This window comes from Falco rusticolus, chromosome 6 (assembly GCF_015220075.1).
Source record: "Falco rusticolus isolate bFalRus1 chromosome 6, bFalRus1.pri, whole genome shotgun sequence".
Classification (NCBI taxonomy): Eukaryota; Metazoa; Chordata; class Aves; order Falconiformes; family Falconidae; genus Falco; species Falco rusticolus.
Window position 1 is genome coordinate 62727829 of NC_051192.1, and position 18561 is coordinate 62746389.

An 18561-nucleotide genomic window follows, 5' to 3' on the forward strand; every position below is an offset into this window, starting at 1 on the left:
CCTTAACGCCCTCAGGAGCTGCCCCCCTCCCCCCAGCCTCCCGCAGGGATCCTCCAGGAGACTGTGCTCACTGCCAAGCCTAGCTATGCTCCATCACACCTCCTGCACCACTTCATCTGCCCTGGAAATGCTCAGCGCTTCCTTTTGTCAGTACTTGTTTGTCAGGTAGGCAGTTCTGCCAAGAACCTTAAAGCAGTTGCAAAGCTCTCCACAGTTGCACATGTAAACCCTCTTAAGAAATAGCCAGAAGGTTTTGCCTAATGTTAAGAGCGTAAACAAACTTGTTACATGCTAATCACCAGGTAGGCCACACACCCTTCCCCTCCCCCAGCCCTCGAATCTACTAAAAGGGTGATCATGGTCACCTACCTTTGCTTCCTCGTTGATGTCCCAAGTGAAGGATATGGCGTTGTATGCAATCTCCTCAATGTTACTGATGGTGTTGAAGCTCTCCTTGTAGTCCGCTGTTAGAGAGAAGGATGCATGAGGGAGAGAAAGAGGCGATACCATCTGGAGTCTTTAATCACACAAAGCAGCAGAAACTGCAACTCCTCAGCAACCCCTGAGGAGCAAAGGAAGCTGAACTGTACTTAAGAACGGATCATTAAAAAGGCTGGAAATGTTGGGTTTTTTCCATTTTTTCCATGAGAATCAAAGAGGAGGAAGGAGGGAAATGGGACTCGGCAGAAATTCCAAACTAGAAACTCCCGTGAAAAAGGCAGATGTCCCAAATACTGCATGTCCTGTGCCATAACCTGCTATGCCCAGGAAACTCTACCCTGTACAGCAAGGGCATAAGCTCTCAATAAAACTCCTTCAACAACAAACAAAGATTTGCATGCGCGTCTACTTTAAGTGCCAAGTGATTAATCCCTGCTTTTATTCACAGAAGGAAGGGACGAGGAGTACAACCCAGCCTTCAGCCAGAGAAGACTGGAAGCCAGCCAGCCCCAGCCTTGTCTGGAGGCAAGTGGAAATTTGCAGTGTTTTCTTTTTTTACATGTACCAAAGACCAGTTGTGAGCAAAGCTGTGGGAAGGAGGATCATTAGCGTTGAGGTATTTCTACAAGGATCTTGTGCTTTGAAGAAACACAATATTTAGGACAGCCACAGACTCTTATAAGCTGCAATTTAGCTACATGCACCAAGATATTGCAAAGCAACCATAGTCTGGAGGCAGGGGGTGTGTTAGATCTCCCAATGCAAAACTCTAAACTCAGCCTGCTCGTGAACCAAAATCCTCCAAAAACCAGCCTCCTTAAGGAATCCTAAAAACTACAGCATTAGCTCCAAGCAATCAAAAGCTCTTTCTGGGCTTTCAGTAAAGCTACGGACAGCACAGAGATGATCCATCCAAAGGTTCCTTAAAATAACAAAGCTGTAGCAGAAAAACAAATCTTGCCAAGGAATTAGGTTTGGAGTTTGACATCAGCAGTGAACGTTCCTTACCTATGTCAATGCATCTTTGTTTGGCTGTGTGCTGTCTTGAGTGCCAGTATTTCCAGTGCCTGAGCTGATCTTCCTTGTTTTGTCTTCTGCAAATACAACCATGATGACACTCTGAAAGGACAAGGGGAGGGGGGTAAGAATAAAAAAAAACAGAAACAAAAAACCACCACCAATAAAACCCAAACCCACAAACACGTGAAAGAGGAAGGAGGCCAGAGAGTACATTTGTTTTGGACAATCTTGTTGGTATCAGGTTTTCTGCTTTAGGCTTTCCAACTTGACGCACCGCAGTGTACCTGGCACATGGCTGCCAAACAGGAAAGCAGCGCTTTCTGGGTCATAAACAGAGATGAGCAGAACTGCTCTCCTAACTGGAGTTCAAGGATCTCATTCCAGGCATTGCACCACCTTTAGACAAGTGCTGACACCACTTCTTAACAGACTGAGCCAGGATGGGTTGGTCTGGAAGTAGGTGGACAGCAAAGGAACGAACACTGACGTAAGACATCAGGTAAGCTGGCCTTAGTGCTGATGCTCTGGTTTACATTGCTGCACTTTGGGAGAGTTTAAGGCTACCACTGTAGACAGCCTCTTTCCCCAAAAAAACACAAGAGCTGCCACTCACTCGGACTTTACTGATGGGGTGATGGATTCCTTCACTGCTGCTGACTTCTTTCAGCGTGATCGGGTAGAATTGACCTTTATTCAGGTAAGTCATCGTGCTGTCCCCAGGCTTCTGTCGGAGGGACTTGGAGGCTTCCAGAGTGTATTCAAAATTATTCCTACAGAGCGAAGAGGGCAGTGATTGCTAAGGCATTTTCCTGGAAAGCCGATTAAATGTTCCACATCTTAATTTGGAGAAATTCCAAACTCTTTAGTTGACTCACTAAGCCATCAACAGGCAAGGAAGTTGGAAAACAGGATGAGCCCCTTTTTGAACCATTTCCTTCACGAATGAACATTTAAGAGAACTTCTTGGCAAGCTAAATCCCAAGACACGTCAGCAGGCAAGACTGGAAGCTCCCTATTCAGACCAAGAGCAGCAAGCTACTTTCATGGAACAGAATATCTATTAGTAATTAAATTAAATTCACAAGCTAATAAGCCATTCAGTGGCCACCGTCTTCTCCTCTTTCCTCTTGGTCAACTGCAACTAACCAAACAACTAGTTTATTCCCCTCCCTTAAGAGTTCAGATGAGTTTCATACTTCCTATTCCTGCTGTAGATCTCCAGCAGGGAGAGAGCAGTGCCAGCTGACCAGGGAGAGGGACACAGCTAGAAGCCAGCTCTGACACCACCGCAGAGCTGACAGACCACACTGCAACGTCCCATGGGACAGAGAGCTGGCACAAGGACAGCGACTACAACTGGGCAGTATTTCCAACCCTGGAGGTAATTTCCCTTAAAGCACTTTTCCTTAAAGATACAGGTAGGATTTTCAACCGTGAAATTCAAATGAGCAGACACTGTTGCGGTTTTGAGATCCACAGCCCCTGCAGTGCCTGACAGAGACTCAGCACAGAAGGGCATGAGACGTACTGCTCACTCACGGACAACTGTGAGAGAAAGGCAAGATACGAGCAAACAGGGGCCTTAAAGCATTACCCAGAAATGCTGTCAAAAACATAATCTTCTGAATTCATGTTGGCCATCCGGAGATTCAGTTCAGTAGGAAAGAAAACCTGGGGTAGACACAAAGCAAAACAACACAACAATTAACACAGCAACAACAAGAAAAGTCAAGATTAAACAGATACTCGTTACCACAGAACCTCTGGCAGGCAAATTGATCATCAGATAACAATTGATTTTTTTGTCTGTACAAACAGGGCACTTTAGCAGAGTTTTAATCCAAACCTTTTGGGTGTCAACTAAGCACAACATCTCACAAGCTTCTGAGCCAGCTTTAGGGCAACATTTTACAAGTTTTCCCAGATCTCAAAGAACAGTTATAGCTACACAGTTCCTTGAGGTCTGGCTTAAAAATCAAAACACAGTTATGCTGGTTTTTTTCAGTTGGTACCATAAAACAAAAGAACACGGATTTTCATCCAGGTTTGACTCTTGCTCAAGGCCCCTAAATAAACTGACCATTTTTCACTGACACACACCACTCCTTGAAGCTGGCAGTAAGGAAGCTCACAGACATAGTCACCTCGCTTCAGTACCTGCAAAAGTGCCATGGAGTGCTGAACTCTTGCAAAACCTGGCCTGGTTCTGTGGATCGAGATAACTACTTCCACACTCTGCAAGCCAAAGGCTCTGTCACCAGTGAGATTAATCATTCGTTTTTGATAATGATTTCATGTTGGGAAGGTTTTATTTACCAAGTTGTACTTCTGCACCTTTGCAAAAAAAAAGTCTTTTATTCCTAAATCACTGGGCAGATATCTGGCTCACATAAGAACAACTAAAGATGGAACTGGATCTCTCCACGCAGACCAAGACACACACACACACACACACACACAGCGACTGCCTCTCTTGGTACCTCTTGCACACCCTCCTTGAAAGTCTCTGAGAAGGTGGAATCTGGCGTTCGCCTCTGGGAGTTTTGAGGTTGGGTGTTGGAACTGAACTGGTCAGGATTGAGGTTCCTGTCGAAGACCACCACCCGCTCGGGGGGCTCCGGGTGGTAGACGCTTGGTGGGATGCCCACTGCAAAGCCATGGGGCTGTGTCTCTGTTTTGATGGAGTGGGTAGGCATGGTTGCAATTGAAACGGTGACTGTTGTGTCAGGGGTTGTAAGATGCCCTCTCTTGTCCATGCCCATTTGGGGCGTGTGTGGAAGGACAATATTGAAAGGCACATTTTTCAGAACCTGGACTCTGTTTTCTCCAGCAGAAATGAGAGACTGTTCTGTCACATTTGGGATGCTGTTCCTTTAAAGGCCAAAGGAAAAAAAAGCATAAATTATACAGCTCATTTTCTCATTAAACAAGATCTAGAAATACTCAGCTTTTTGGACAAGGACAGCTGATACCAGCTCTCCTGCTTGTGCAGAACAGCTCAATCCTAACCTGAAAAGCTGAGAAACTCATTAAAAAAACCCCACCAAAAACACCCCCCCCCCAAAAAAAAAAAATCACAACCCCAACCAAACAACAAACCAAAACCTCACCCACTGCTAACAACCCCACCTTGGAGATGAATTACCCTGGAGCAAAAAGGTGAGGGTTCACAGCCCAGATCCTCACTGCTTGGAAAAGGGCAGTCCAAAACCAAGTGCTTCAAGGCCCTTCCCACCATACATCAGCACACGCAGGCTCCATAAAACTGCTCTTGGGAGATGGAGCAGGACTGAGAGCAGTTGCTGCTCCTCTGCTCTAGGACTGCACACCACCCAGGAAGCTCTAATAGGGAAATTACATCCCTCTTTCGTGCACAAACCCCCAAGAAAATCCACACCAAGACTCCCAGGAGAAGTTTGCATAACCTCCCACTCCACCACACTAATTTCTGCCAGGACAGCAATAAGATCTGTGGCTGAGCTGACTTCACGGCTAGTAGCCACCGCGTCAGTCTGCCCTCCCTTTCTCCCTCCCCACAACATGGTCCTGCCCTCTCCTTTGCACCAATTCTGACGCTCCCCCATCTCCTTCCCCCGTCTCTTTGGTGAGCCAGTTCGGCTTGTTCCACTAGGAGAAAACTAGCCACTTTTTTTCCCCCCTTGCTAGGTTATGGGTCAGTTAAAGATCAGAACTGGTACGAGGGGAGCAGTAGGAACACATGGCTGCTAACCAGACTGCTCTTCTCAACAAGTTGTTCAATCTGCTCAGCCAGACCACAAAACCTCACCTCACATCCTTAAAGCATTCTAGTTTGTCCAAAGGAAGAAGATGATAGGAGTGGAAGCCTGGGTTGAATAAACCTCACATTCATAATGTTTACCTAATTAATACCATCTTCTGCTTGGGATGCACAAGCCAGAGAGGACAAAGAGGAAGAAAGAAAGGAGTTCCAGAGGATACAAAGTAAGTCCACAAACAATACAAAACCAAATTAAATCACAAGAACTTTCAAGTTCTTCCCTATCAGCCCACGCACAAAGCAGCAATGCCACTGGTGCCCGAGAACAAAATCAGCAGTGAGGAACTGAGGTAACCGTGTGCAAAAGTAAAAGGGTCACTGGCCACCTCCACAGCCTTGGGAAGGGGTGCTTGTGCTACCAGGCTGTGCCTGGTGTTAAAGAGAGCAGTTTTTGCTATGCTGACTGTATGACAGCAGTACACGGAAAGCAGACGGATGGCAATGAGAAGCAGTTTGTGCCTCAGCTCTCCACATCATGGCCCAGTTCCCGTTCTGTTTCCTGGGGCCACACAGTAATTTGGGGCACAGCGTAAAAGCAAACAATTTCTCTCTTCCAGCACAACACTGCAGCGCAGCAAGTTACTCTCCTTCAGCAGCTTTGGTGGCAATACGCAGGCATGCAATAATGAAAACTAATACCTTTTGCTATGGTCTTGGTCAGGATGTTCTACCTCTGGTTTAGCTGTTGAAGATCTCCTCTCCCTGGGAACCTGGGAAATACAAGACACACTACAATTGCATTCTTCTTCCCATATAAAAAAAAATTATCTTCTCAAAACACAGCTATCTGATCAAATTAAGAAAGCATTGCTTTCTGATACCAGTCATTATTAGCATTGCAGCGTGACTGATGTTCACACAGCTTTGGGATGCCAGGCTCGCCCCAGGTGAGGCCCTGCAGATCCCTGTGTAGCTGACTTGTCCCACTGTGCTGGCCCTGGCTCCTGCCAGCACCACGCAGTGGGAAGACCAGTGCAGAAAACTGTCCATCCCTGGCTGGAGCACCAGCATCAGGGTGAACAGGACCAGCAGGAGATGCCCAGGGTTTGCACTGGTGGTGCAGGTTTTCTCCTCTGCAGGCTGGCAGAGTTCAGCTTGCTAAATGTGCTCATGGCTTGTGAAAGGATGCTGCTCCACAGCCCCCCCCTCAAGAACTCTTGCTCTCTAGGTCACCTCCTCAAAAACCACTCAAGGTTCTCCTTTCTCTGTGAGAATCAGGGGATTTGGGGAGGCCCAGGTCCAATAAGTGTATCGGGATGCTACAGCTCATCTCTCTGCACGGCTACATTCAACACACTGGCCCAAACTGTATTAAACCTTTTATAAACAAAAGGCAACCACCCGTGCTCTGTATTTAAGATGGCTCAATACCACTCCTCATATTTTACACCATGGACAGGATTTGTCCTGAAAACACCACATACCGTAAGGTCAGTCACACAAGCCACCTTGTCCACACACCGATACGTGCCACTTCCCTGGCTGCACTGCAAAGCCAAGGCATACGGAAGAAGCTCAACTCTTTGACCTGTGGCAGCTCATTTCACTGGAGCACCCTAACAGTTCTTGCCACTGCTGGCACAAGCCCGTGGTGCTCAGGTCGAGCACACAGCAAGTCCACGCAAGCTCCTCTGCAAGCCCACACATAGTGCCCAGGAGTTTTGTCACCCTCAACATGCGTGCTGAATGAGCAAAGCATACACCTTCTGGTGTAAGGAGCTGTAAACTCCCACCACCCTCCTTCACTGAAGCCTGCTCAGATGTGGCCCACGCTTGCCAGCTCGGGTGCAACACAGGGAACCACCACTTTGCTACTAACTCAAACGCTGATGGCATACCTGTGTGAACAGCACACTTCCATAAACTGCCCCCAGTTAAAACCTAAGTCCTGGCTCTTCTACATAACCTGGAAATCTCCAATAACACCAGAATTGTTGGATTTTCCACAATAACCACCAAAAACTGGAGAACCTCTAGCTTAAGACTGCTAGGAGGCCGACTAACTGGTCATTGAAAAACCAGGGTCTACCAAGCTACATTTGCCCAATATTCCTAAACTCTAGATTTTGATCAAAAGTTTGTTTCCCCATAAGGCCTCATTAACCACACCTGAGCTATCACTGTAGCCCATTAATCAAATGGAAGAAAACTTGAGTTGCTTGGTTTTGTTGGTTTGCCTTTTTTTTTTAATATGAAGGTGATCTCATCGGCTGTCTTTAATATTGCAGAGGGGGCGTACTAGAAATGCCTAGACGTCGTCCCTTTAGCATTACTTCATAACAGCCCTCAATAAATCCTTCAACATCTAACCATTTTGCTTCACCAAAGTCTGCGGCATACGTGTTCTTCCACTGATTCTTCTGTACGCCCACTGACACTCAAACATAAGAGGAAACCCCAAATTAGACATTAATGTACAACAAATCCCTTCTGCTTTGCCAAGCGTGAAGGATCAGCATCAACGTTTTCTTTGTAATGTACAGGTTTAGAAATCAAAATTGATCCTGTGGATTAAAATCATTCCGGTGAAAGTGTTTTGGGTTTTTTTCCCCAAAAGCATAGCAAGCATGGGCACAAAGCAGAAAGCCAGTTTTCTCACACAACTAACTGAATAACATCCACATCAGTGAGTCTGTGGCATTTTGTCGTGTGTGTGTGGAGTGCTAATCTCCATATTAAGCATTACAAGAATATTTTGATACGTAAGACATGTTCAACTCTTAAAAGAGTAGACAAGGATTTTGTATGCACAAGGCAACTTGTCCTCATGTTTGAAGAACATACTGAGGCTGGCAATTGCACTCACTACTGTTAAGAGACACTAGCCAAAGGGTCAGGCACACGAGCAGAGTCAGCCTCCTGGCTTCCCTGCATGCTGAGCAAAGAAAAGCAGGCATCTCCACCCGGTGAGCCAGGCCACCATAATGCAGGTGTCTAATACAATCAGGATGCCTCCGTGCCTAGAAACACCTGCTGGTGTCCCCCAACTTTGACTGGAGGTAACTACCTTGACTTAGACTTCTAGTATTTAGGAAAGAAAGCTCAGCAAAATGTATCCCCCAGAAACTAGAAGGTTATCTGTTTGACTGCGTTCAGTTCACCTGTGAGCATCTAGGGAGGCTTATGTCTCCAAGCAGACTGTGAACGCTGGGGAAGACAGCAACAGTTGTCAAAGGATTAACAGATTACAGCAGTTGAAGCTCACTTGAAGGTTAGAAGAAAGCAGACAGCAACTCTTTCAGGTGGGCGCTTCCACCACACACACCACCAGAAACCTGTAGTTACAGCTTAGTATCAGCTGAGACTAAGGTAGCACATCAAAGCCCCAGCAAAAGCCAACAGTCCCACCAGAACAGGGATCAAGTGAGCAAAAGCAGCAAAGTGTCTTTCTCCGTGTGTGTACACATTCAGCCAGTGACATGCACCCAAGTCTCATTCTTCACGACTATTTCTATAATACATTGCCTCCTGCAGAGCCTGGAGTCAACAGGCAGAGTGCTACTGAAGTTTTTGACCCATTATGTTAAGATCCAGGAGATCTTATTTTACCGAGCTAAAATTAAACTAATTTTCAGAAAAAGGAACATGGAACCTTTTCCATTTAAAAGCTACATAGTTTAAAGTCCTTGAGACCTACTCAAAGCTTCTGTAAAAATCCTCTAGCAAATGACACCTTTTCCACAGGTGGAACAAGAGCTCCGCTGGCTGCCAGAGCATACCCACGCCAATCTACCTTGTAGTAATCATAGAGCAGTCCAAGGGCCGCTGCGCTGTCTTCATCACCATTGATGCTCATCATAGCTTTGGTAGCTGCTGTAAGGGGATTTTCAAGAAAGGTTTTCCAGGCCTCATCTTCACTGGTGTAAGGACGTCTCTGAGAGTAGAGAGAGTCATTCTGAAGAACCAACACGGGTCTTTTACTTGAATCATAAAAAAAAAGAAGAAAGGGAAAAAAGCCACCTGTTAGAACGCATGAAAAACATTCCTGAAGTTCTTCAAAATTAGCTGCCCCAGTTTCACAGGGTTCATATTCTGATTCAGTGCGCTGGAAGGATTAGTCAACACAAAAAGCCCAGAAACTTAATTCTGATCTCACTCATGCTCAGTGTAAATCAGGATTAATTTAACCAAACTCAGCTGGATTACACCAGCCTATATAAAGGGGCAAAGCTGTTCAAGAGCAGAACTGACCTCCTCACGCTCTGAATCCAACCCAGAAAGTTACACGCACCCACTGGCCTACCACCTACAAAACCTTTATTACACCCTATGTAATACTACCAAGCCACAACCTGCTCCAGTTCCCGCATGGAACTAGATACATGTGAATTAACAAAATATCTCTTTCCCCATATGTATCAGAGCGTATCTAAAAGCGCCACCTAGAAGCTGCCCATTAGTTACAGACTAGACAAGGAAATTGGTCAAAGGGGCCTCAAATCAATTTGGCAGTGAATTTTTCTGAGGAGGGAAGCCTAAAGACTTACTGCCTGGTTACTGCTGAAGTAAGTGGTGGCACTAGTTTGTAACACCCTCACCAAATGGGGGGGGAGGAGAGGAGGCAAAAAAATAAAAGGGGGGGGGGGGGGGAGAGAAAAACTGGAGTTTTCCCCTTTATGTTGTAGTACATAAATATTAAAAAAATATATTTTGCTGGGACCAAGAGAGCTCCAAGACTACTTGGACCTTCTGCTCACAAGAGAAAATCGGACATCTGTAAAAAATGTTATCCTACCAGCTTAGACAACTTAATAGATTTTGGTTCTATTGGTAAAATACACACTTCATCTTTCAAGTCAATTCAAGCTCATGTTGTTTAAATCTGAATGTTAAACTAGTTCAAATAGTTTTATTTTCAGTGCAAGTGTTACTACAGATTGGTGAGGAGAGAAGGGGTGTTTATTTTCTTAAATAATCCAAAACTCAGCATTTGTTAATTAATTGATAAGAGCTTAAAATAAATATTTTTTTTTAAAAAGACACCAACCAAACAAGAAAAGCCCACAAAAAGCAGTTTCCCACCACCTTCCCTCTGTAGATAAGCATTCTTTTCATTTATCCAGATGCATTCAGAGATCAAAATATACTACAAATACAAAAAGTTGTGAAATACTCTAATCAGCTTAACAATATCCTACATTTATCACCACCTTCTACCAAAAAGATTGCGAAGCACTTTGCAAATTACACGTTTTACACGTTCGATCCTTTATCATTTACACAAGTAGTCTAGAGCTTCAATAGAACAGCTTGGCTGAACTGAAGACACTTCAAGCGAGTGGGAGTTTCCAGGACTTGTAAGAGCACTTTGTGGCTATAAATCAGTATTATACAGTTGGAAAAAAAGCTAACGACGACAAAAAACAGACAAGCCCTTGCACCAAGCCCTTTCTTTAAGTCTTCCTACATATTTGCGTACACACTGGCACAGATACCGAAACGCAGTCACCTCAGGTATTGAGGACATCCATTTTCTATCCAAATGTGGGAAGCAGCAGAAGACAATGCAGAATTTTCTTTAGCGACATGGTACAAGCTCCCATTCTTACACAATGCAATAAAAGAAACCTTGAATATCCATAGCAGATGGGTAAATCCTCCAGTTAAAGACACTCGTGAAGAAAAAGGCAACTGAAATAACCTGGGTACGGTTCACTTGATCCATCCCTGCCAGGCTACAGGGCTAAGTCAGCCCCGCTGGAGCTCACAAGACCACTAAGCCGATTCCGTCCAGCAGCAGCACAATGTTCACAAGGAACGAGAGAACCAAGGGAGAATCAAGAACATCGAGGACTAAAGCAGCCACCAACCAGAAACGTAGCGAATGCAAAAACTTTGTATTTTACTGTGATTTCTTTGTCATTGCAACACCTAAGTGTAATGCGCGTTGCCCTACAGGTAACCTACCACCCTAAAAGCAGCGTGGAAAGAATTATCTGTAGTTAGCGAGAGAAGCGCCGGGCTTGGCAGTAACTCGATCCCTGAACAGAACCACAGTTGTGTTTGTGGTTTGTTTGGGTTTTTTTGTTGTTTTTTTTTTTCCCCCAGAAAAATGAGAAGATATTAATAAAAGGAGGTAAACGTTTATTTTCCATAAGCTTTAGGTCTCCAGATTACCAGCATGTGGATCTGCTCGCAGAGTAGTAGGTGTGTCCAGCAAAGGCTGGAAATAAGTTTCCTACTGCAGCGTTAGTAACTTCTGAACTCCACGTCCTACATGGCCAAAGCTGCAGAGAAACGTTACAAAAAGCAGACAGTCTTTCTCTCTTCGCCTGCAAAAACCCCACAACGTCCTGCGCTGACATGGCAGAATCTACTCCCACGCTCACAGCCCCCCACCCCCACCCCGTCATCCCCCCGCGGCGCCGCGGGACCCCGGCCCGCCCCGCGCACCCACCGCGCCGGGGCAGCGCTCCTGCCGCCGCCTCCGACGTGCCACGACCGGACCTGCTACGGCCTCATCCGTTCGGTGTCATCGGAGGGAAAAACGCGTATGAAACGTCCTAATCACAGGGTGACAGCCAGCGGCTGCCTTCGCGTCCTCTTGCTAGAAGAATCAGCGTGTTACGAAAAAACCCGCTCCGGTAAGAACGCTGTGCTTTCGCTAGGAACGGGGCGCATCCCAGTCACCGGCCGTTCAAGACAACGTAATTTTGTGATCGGGTCCTCAAACCGCTCCGCATACCCCGTTTTCTATTCCCCTACGCCGCCCGCAGCCGCCGTCCCGGAGGAGCGCGGTGACACCGACCACCGCGCGGGGTCCGGCCGCCGCCGCCCGCTCGTCCCGCAGCGACCGACATCGCGCGCGGCTTAAACTCGTGGCACCGGCCCCGCGCCGTGCGGGGCAGCTGCGGCCGCGCTCACCGGCCGACCCCTCGGCCGCCGGCGGGGCGGGGGTGGCCGCGGCCGCCCCCTTACCTGCCGAAGTCCACCTTGCCGGAAGGGTGCGCCTCGTAGAAATCCATGGGGGCCGCTCCGGCCGCCGGGCAGCGGCGCGGGGCTCCGGCGGGGGCGGGGGACACAGCCCACCGCTGCGGCTCCGCCCGCCTCCCTCAGCCCGCCGGAGAGGGGCAGCCCGGCGCTGCGGCGGCGCCCGCTCCTCCCGACGGCGCGGCCCGCTGGCCGCCGCCGCCCGCATTTAAGGCGCGGCGCGGCGGGGCGGGGGGCGGACGGCGACGGCGCTGACCCACGCCTCGCTGCCGGTGTCGGGTTTCAAAGCCGGCCCTGCCTCGCCGCTCGCCGCCGGGCCCCTCCGCCCCCCGGGGGCTCGCCCTCCCCCCCGCCATTTCGCACCGCCCCGCCGCAGCCACCGGTCACTCCTCGGAGAAGATGGAGAGCGGCGGGTGGCCGGGGAGAGCGGCTCCCCCCCCCGGCCCGGCCCCGCAGGAGATCGGGCCCCGGGCGGCGAGCCCCTCTCGCCGCAGCCCCCCCGGGGGGGCGGCAGCACCGGTCGGACCGGACCCGCTCCCCACCCCGTCACTCACTTGTCGTACTCTTGTGTCATGTCTGGCGGAGGCAGCGGGCGGCAGAACTGGCCCGGCTGGTCGGGAGGGCGAGGCGGGGGCGAGCGGAGAGAGCAGCGCGCAGCCCGCCGCACCGACGGGTTTTGTCGGCTTTTCTCGCCCGCTCAGGTGGCTCCCGCAGCCGCAGGTGGACGGGCGCCGCGCGACGCCTCCCATTGGCTGCCGCAGGCCGCGGGGCGGAGCTGCCGCGCCCCCATTGGGCGGCCGGGCGGGGAGGGGCGGCGCCCCGTGCCCGTGCGGGGCTCGGCGGGGGCCGGGGGGCGGCGGCTGAGGCAGGGCTGGGGCGGCCCGTGGGGCCGGGCCGGGCAGCGGGCGATACCCGCCGCGTTACAGCGCGGGCGACGGCGCCAGTCCGGGAGAGTAAAACCTCGCAGGGCAGGTGCTCCCCCGCGCTTGGGGGCCTCCCTGGGGCCCGGCGGCGCACCCCGCTGTCACAGGCCGCTTTCCTGAGGGAAACCCCCTCTTCCCCCGGTTTACCCCCGTCCCCTCTGCACGTATTGCGCTCACGGGGGCCAGGCGCTGGCACCGGAGCCCCCGGTGCTCATCGCCCGGCCGCGGCAGGCGGGGGCTCCCCGCTGGGGCGCGGGGGCTCCCCGCTGGGGCGCGGGGGCCCGGCCCTGGGCGAGGGACTCACCCTGGCATCTCTTCCGCGCTAAAAACGCGGTTCCCTTCGCCCTCTCCCGCACTACGTGACCTCCTTTCTTCTTCCTCTGCTCAACGCGTTTTTAGCGAAGTCTGACACCGACACCGGGCGGGTTAGTTCGCCCCAGCACTGCGATACCAAAGCACTGCGGGTCCCGGCGTCCTTCCGCGCCTCACAGGTGCGCCTGGGCGTACAACCGAGTTACTGCTGGAAACGCACCTAAATCCTCTGGTTTAACAGCAGCAGCAACATTACAAATACACTGGGTATCTCCAAAGTGGCATGGATTGATTTAAATCAGAAAAAATCTTAAAAGTTTCTCCTTGAGAAATAAGGGTGGGAGGTTGCTTGTTTAAGTAACAAGTTGAATCAAACCCATATAGCAACAACGCTCTCTATCATATGTCAAGATGCTTCAGATAGCTACTGTAATTTAAAAGTATGTACGCTAATAAGAGGTCTCTCCTTCTAGGTCAGAATCTCTTCCCCATTTGTTCAGGATATACTCCAGTGCAAAATTATAGAAGGACAATTCAAGCAGCCAACCGAAGGAAACGTGAAACTAAAAGGAACAAACTTTCACTAAGGGTCTAATCCTCGAAGTTGCTTAATATCCTCTGACTGGATTACAACTAGTGTTCTAGAAAAAAAATGTTTTGTTTGGATCTGCAGACGTTGCCACTAGGATGGCAAAAGATAAATATCAATACCAAAGTAGAATCTTGCCCTACAAAGTGAACTGATGTAAATCGTCCTTCATTATATGCAATAAAGGTATTCTGTATTTTTAACCCATTTTAAATCTAATTCGAGATTACACAAAGAAAATTTCTTATCTGTTCTCTCATACAAACCCCCCCCCCCCCCCCCGTAATCCAATAAAGATGTCAGAAAGTTAAATTTTTCCAAGCAAGTGTAACTTGCTTCGTTTCTGATACAAGTTACAAAGCCAGCTCAAAATGGGAAGTACTGGGAAGGACTGCTAACTTTCTCAGGTGTCATTCACTCCTCACACTCCCTGCTTCTGTTCATAGAATTCTAGGATGTGCAGACACAATCTCTGCATTTTGGCACACATGCACACTTTTCATTAACAATATAATACTACCCTGTAGCTGTAAGTGACCCAGATGCAGTATGTGCTGCAGTTCAGTCACATGTTTACATTGCACCCAAACTGCTAAAATCTTAGTAATGTGCCACGCTTGGTATTTCTACTGAACTAGAATTTACCATGTTTTTATTCCAAATATGTCAAAACTGTTGCCTCTGCAAAAGGGATGGCTTTTCTTAACAGCCTGATCCGCTGATGAAAACTTAGTTATCGACATAGCGATCACTTCCACATTCAGGAGACAATGATATAAACACCGGATTGTGACACCACTGACTAATCTGCCGGTCACAATCTAGACTCTGTAACACCACTTGTAGGTGTATTTCTGTGATGTCACTATCTGGGTTGCATCATCGCTGAATAAAATCAGGCAAGAAGCGCAAAGGGATTTAGGAGAGCTTTGGCTCAGGCATAAAGCTATGCCAGCCTCGTGTGGCAGCGCTCTGGCAGGGCTTCCCTTGCCATGCGCCGACTGGCGTTCCTTCCACTTCTTTCCTCATTCAGCCCTTTCACCCTGATGTCACTGCTCTCCCCCACCTCTCATGCCCTTCCCTTTACCTTTCGCTCTGCCTCAGGCCTGCCTGCAGTATTCTCCTTCCCTTCTCCTATTCGTTTTCCCTTTTGAATGGATTCCACTTGAAACACGCAAGGAACCCCACCGAACTCACGCGCCATTTGCAACCATCTGGCCGAGCGCTGTCTCAACATGCTTGCACCTCTCCCCAGTCTGTCTTTTGACATCGCTATCTAGAGAACCTGGGATTTATTCTGGACAAGGATTAGCTACTGTTATGACTTACCTAACAAATAAGGTTTTAAAATCTCATACCCGATAATTATCATCTACATGCACTGGCCATTCACACCTGTGTAATAAACAAACAAGTTGCATCATGTTTGTAACAGTACTTTTTGATTTCACAAAATGCAGCAGGGAGTCAAAACAAAATACTTTGCACTTAATCTGAACCCCTGAGATGGAAGGGCCAGGTGACAGAGCTGGCTGTGAAGAGCAGTGAATCTTCTACACTCGCCATTACAGAGCACACCAGACGAGCTTTTCTTTCCAGCAGCAGGCCTGTGGTCCACTAATGACAGAGCTGGAAAAGAAAGCCTGAAGCTGATCACTGACCCCCACAGAACAAGCCTGAAGGCATCAAAGGGCTGAAAAAAAAAAAAAAAAAAAGCCCAGGCAGGGGTTCATGAACTCCCTAGGAAGTGAGGTGAAAGCAGGCACAGTGGGAAGAAATGGAAAGACAACCGACAGTGGAAAAGGGGGCTGGAATGGGAAGATGGAAAAAGCTGGGGGGGGAAGGGTAAATAAACAAATGAAAGCATAACGAGTGAAATACAGAATGGGAAAATTAAATAAAGAGTTCACTTTTCACATCAGTCACATCCCTATACGCAACATTGCAGGCATTCCTTAAAGCTTCCCCTTTTGATTCTGCATTTTGCACTAAAGATAACGTAGGCACTGTTGAGAGCACACAGATTATTCAGAGGCAGGACAGTAGCTCCATCAGCCTGACTGAGGACATAAAACATAAATTAACCAGTTTTGCAGCACCCTGTGTATTAAAAGTCAGCATGAAACCTTGAAATTTATCGATGATAAAATCTTTAGCATGTTATCCAGTCTCACTGAGCATTTATCATCTCTACTCAATATTGCGCTTCCTCTGGGTTTGACTTCTGCGTACACAGGTCCTGCCACACAGGCTGATAGCAGTGCAGCAAGAGAACAGCGCGTGCAGCATTTTCACTGCGTGCTGTTCTCTGCCTAATCTGCTTTGCTCCACAGCACGGAAGCCACCCAGCTGCCCGCTTAGGAGTTACGAACACCACAGACCTCAGTTCAGTAAACAAAAATGTTTTGTCACAGTTTTGTATCAAACGTAAGCACAACTTACTGTGTGGATGAGATCCAGGGCCAGGTGGATTGCTTCACACCCTAGCGTCAGAGCAAACTGCAAGCGGCGGTCACAGCGAGCCCTGCTGCACTGAGCTGCGGGACCATGGTCGAAGTCACGCTCAGAGAAGCACGGGACCCAGCCTGCCTTCGGACGTGAAGCCTGTCTAGCTTGTGAGGAGCTGACAGCTCATCAGGAACTCACTAGCTCTGCAGTTCAATATCTAGACCTTGAGAGCCAGGGCACTTGGACATAGTTTTAGGACGCTCTTCCCTGGGCCTGTAAGGAGGTGCTGTCTTCACCCTTGTCTCTTGCAGCAGCCTCTGCTCCGCACCCCTCAGGCAGCCCTGTCAGAGTGCCATTGCAGGCGTCCGCCATGAAAAGGCAGCACAGAAGCAGCCCAGGATCGAGACCAAGCTACTGGATCACAGCATACACACCAAACACACTCGGTGGCATTCTGATGAGGCAACGGCAGGGTCTGAGCAAAGCCACTGCTAGAACAACAGGGTGGTCTGTGAGCAGACACAGAATATTCCTACGATGCAGAGCAGCCATGCGAGATTATCAGAGGAGCGTGCTTGTATTTCCTTTTAAAACTACCTGATGTCAACTGCTGGAGGCAGAGCGTAACGCTGAGGATCGGGGAGGAGTATTGTGGCTCTGGAAATGCTGCCATTAGCAGTTGTACAAGGGCAGCTACACCCTCACGTGAGAACACAAGCATTCATCATCTCCCGTTCTGCCAATCCTTACTCTCTTGTTCACTGTTTCAGCATCACAAGCAGCAGCGAGGAAAACTCTTTCACGTATGCCTGTTTCCACATCTTGGCATCCCCTTTATGCTGTCCCTCATCTAATCTGGCCAAGAACAAAGGAGCTTCACATGTGAGGAGCAACAAGGCCAGTAACCCCCGAGGAGGTACTGGAAAGCAAGCATTTTGCATTTAGAGCATGAGCAAATGCAGCAAGAGATACTGCTTTGACCAATCTACATACTAACATACTCAGCCAGGAAGTAAGTATGATCATATGTGCTAGGAAGCCCATCTCATTTTGGGTCAAAATACAAGATTCATTAAGCAGAACTATCCTGACTCTTTCCACCTATGAAGCAGCATAAAACTTCACCAGATATGGGGAAAGGACAGATGAACTAGGGAGAAGACACCTTATTCAGGGACTTAACATTTTCAGACTTATCCCAAAATCCCCGTGGGTCCTGGCTCTTTTACTTCCAGCCCTGCAAAAGCACCCTCTTGACAACTTACCACAAATACCCTGAAATAATTTTTCAGGACCATCGACAAAAGTCTTGTTTGTCCATAAAGAGAGAAAAGTCATTTTGAGGAAGGAAGCTTTGAGATTTCCAAGTTATGAGAAAGAGAGTTATTCATTCTGTTGCCTGCAACATCGCACAAAGCTTTCTCAAATCTTCCAACCGTTTCAGGGGTCATGCTAAAAATGGGTTAGGAAGATGTAATGACAGTGAAGCCCGTACAACACACTATGGCCAATAAATTAGACTACCATCGCTTGCAGGCATTGGGCTTTGCTGATTCTCATTGCCTGGTTAAATCGGGTTCAGGGTCCTCACACTCCACGTTAAGAGGTTAAGGGAAAAGTCAAACATCTCTCCTTCGTATCTGGAAAACAGTAAAACCTTTAAAAAGAAAAATGTATTAAAAAGAAAAAAAGACTGAGTCTAAGCTGATACTGACAATGCAGTCACACTGCAGTAGTGAAAAACTAGTAAGGTTTACTAGTAAGGTAAAACATCGATTCTGCTGAAGGCTGTATCTTTCAAAAGAGAATGAGATATCTGCCATATTTCTCCACTGAAACAACAGAAAGGTTGCATTAATTAGGAGAATTCATAAAGCAAGGTTACTAAGAAAAAAACCCGGTGTGTTAAAATATAACACACAAACTAGGAGAAAGCCTAAATTCACTTAAGAAGGCACATCAAGGTCTCAGAATAACTGACTTGCTATTGTCTAACTTAATTGTTTAACTATTCTAAGTCTTCTCAATATATACTGTTTTAAAAGTTCAATCTAAAAAAAACCCCACTTGCCTTTATACTTAAGAACTCTCATTCAACA

The 18561-nt window shown here is 48.1% G+C and overlaps 1 protein-coding gene across 1 annotated transcript in view; it reads right to left on the bottom strand.

Annotated features, from left to right (window-relative positions):
* The window catches only part of GRHL1 (grainyhead like transcription factor 1), a 39669-nt gene extending 30496 nt beyond the window's left edge, over positions 1-9173 (bottom strand). Inside the window, 8 exon segments of the mRNA XM_037392797.1 lie at positions 370-464; positions 1450-1524; positions 1527-1560; positions 2075-2231; positions 3056-3132; positions 3942-4332; positions 5900-5970; positions 8994-9173. Coding sequence (XP_037248694.1) covers positions 370-464; positions 1450-1524; positions 1527-1560; positions 2075-2231; positions 3056-3132; positions 3942-4332; positions 5900-5970; positions 8994-9059 — 966 coding nt within the window. The 5' untranslated portion in view covers positions 9060-9173.
* Between the last annotated feature and the right edge of the window lie 9388 nt (positions 9174-18561).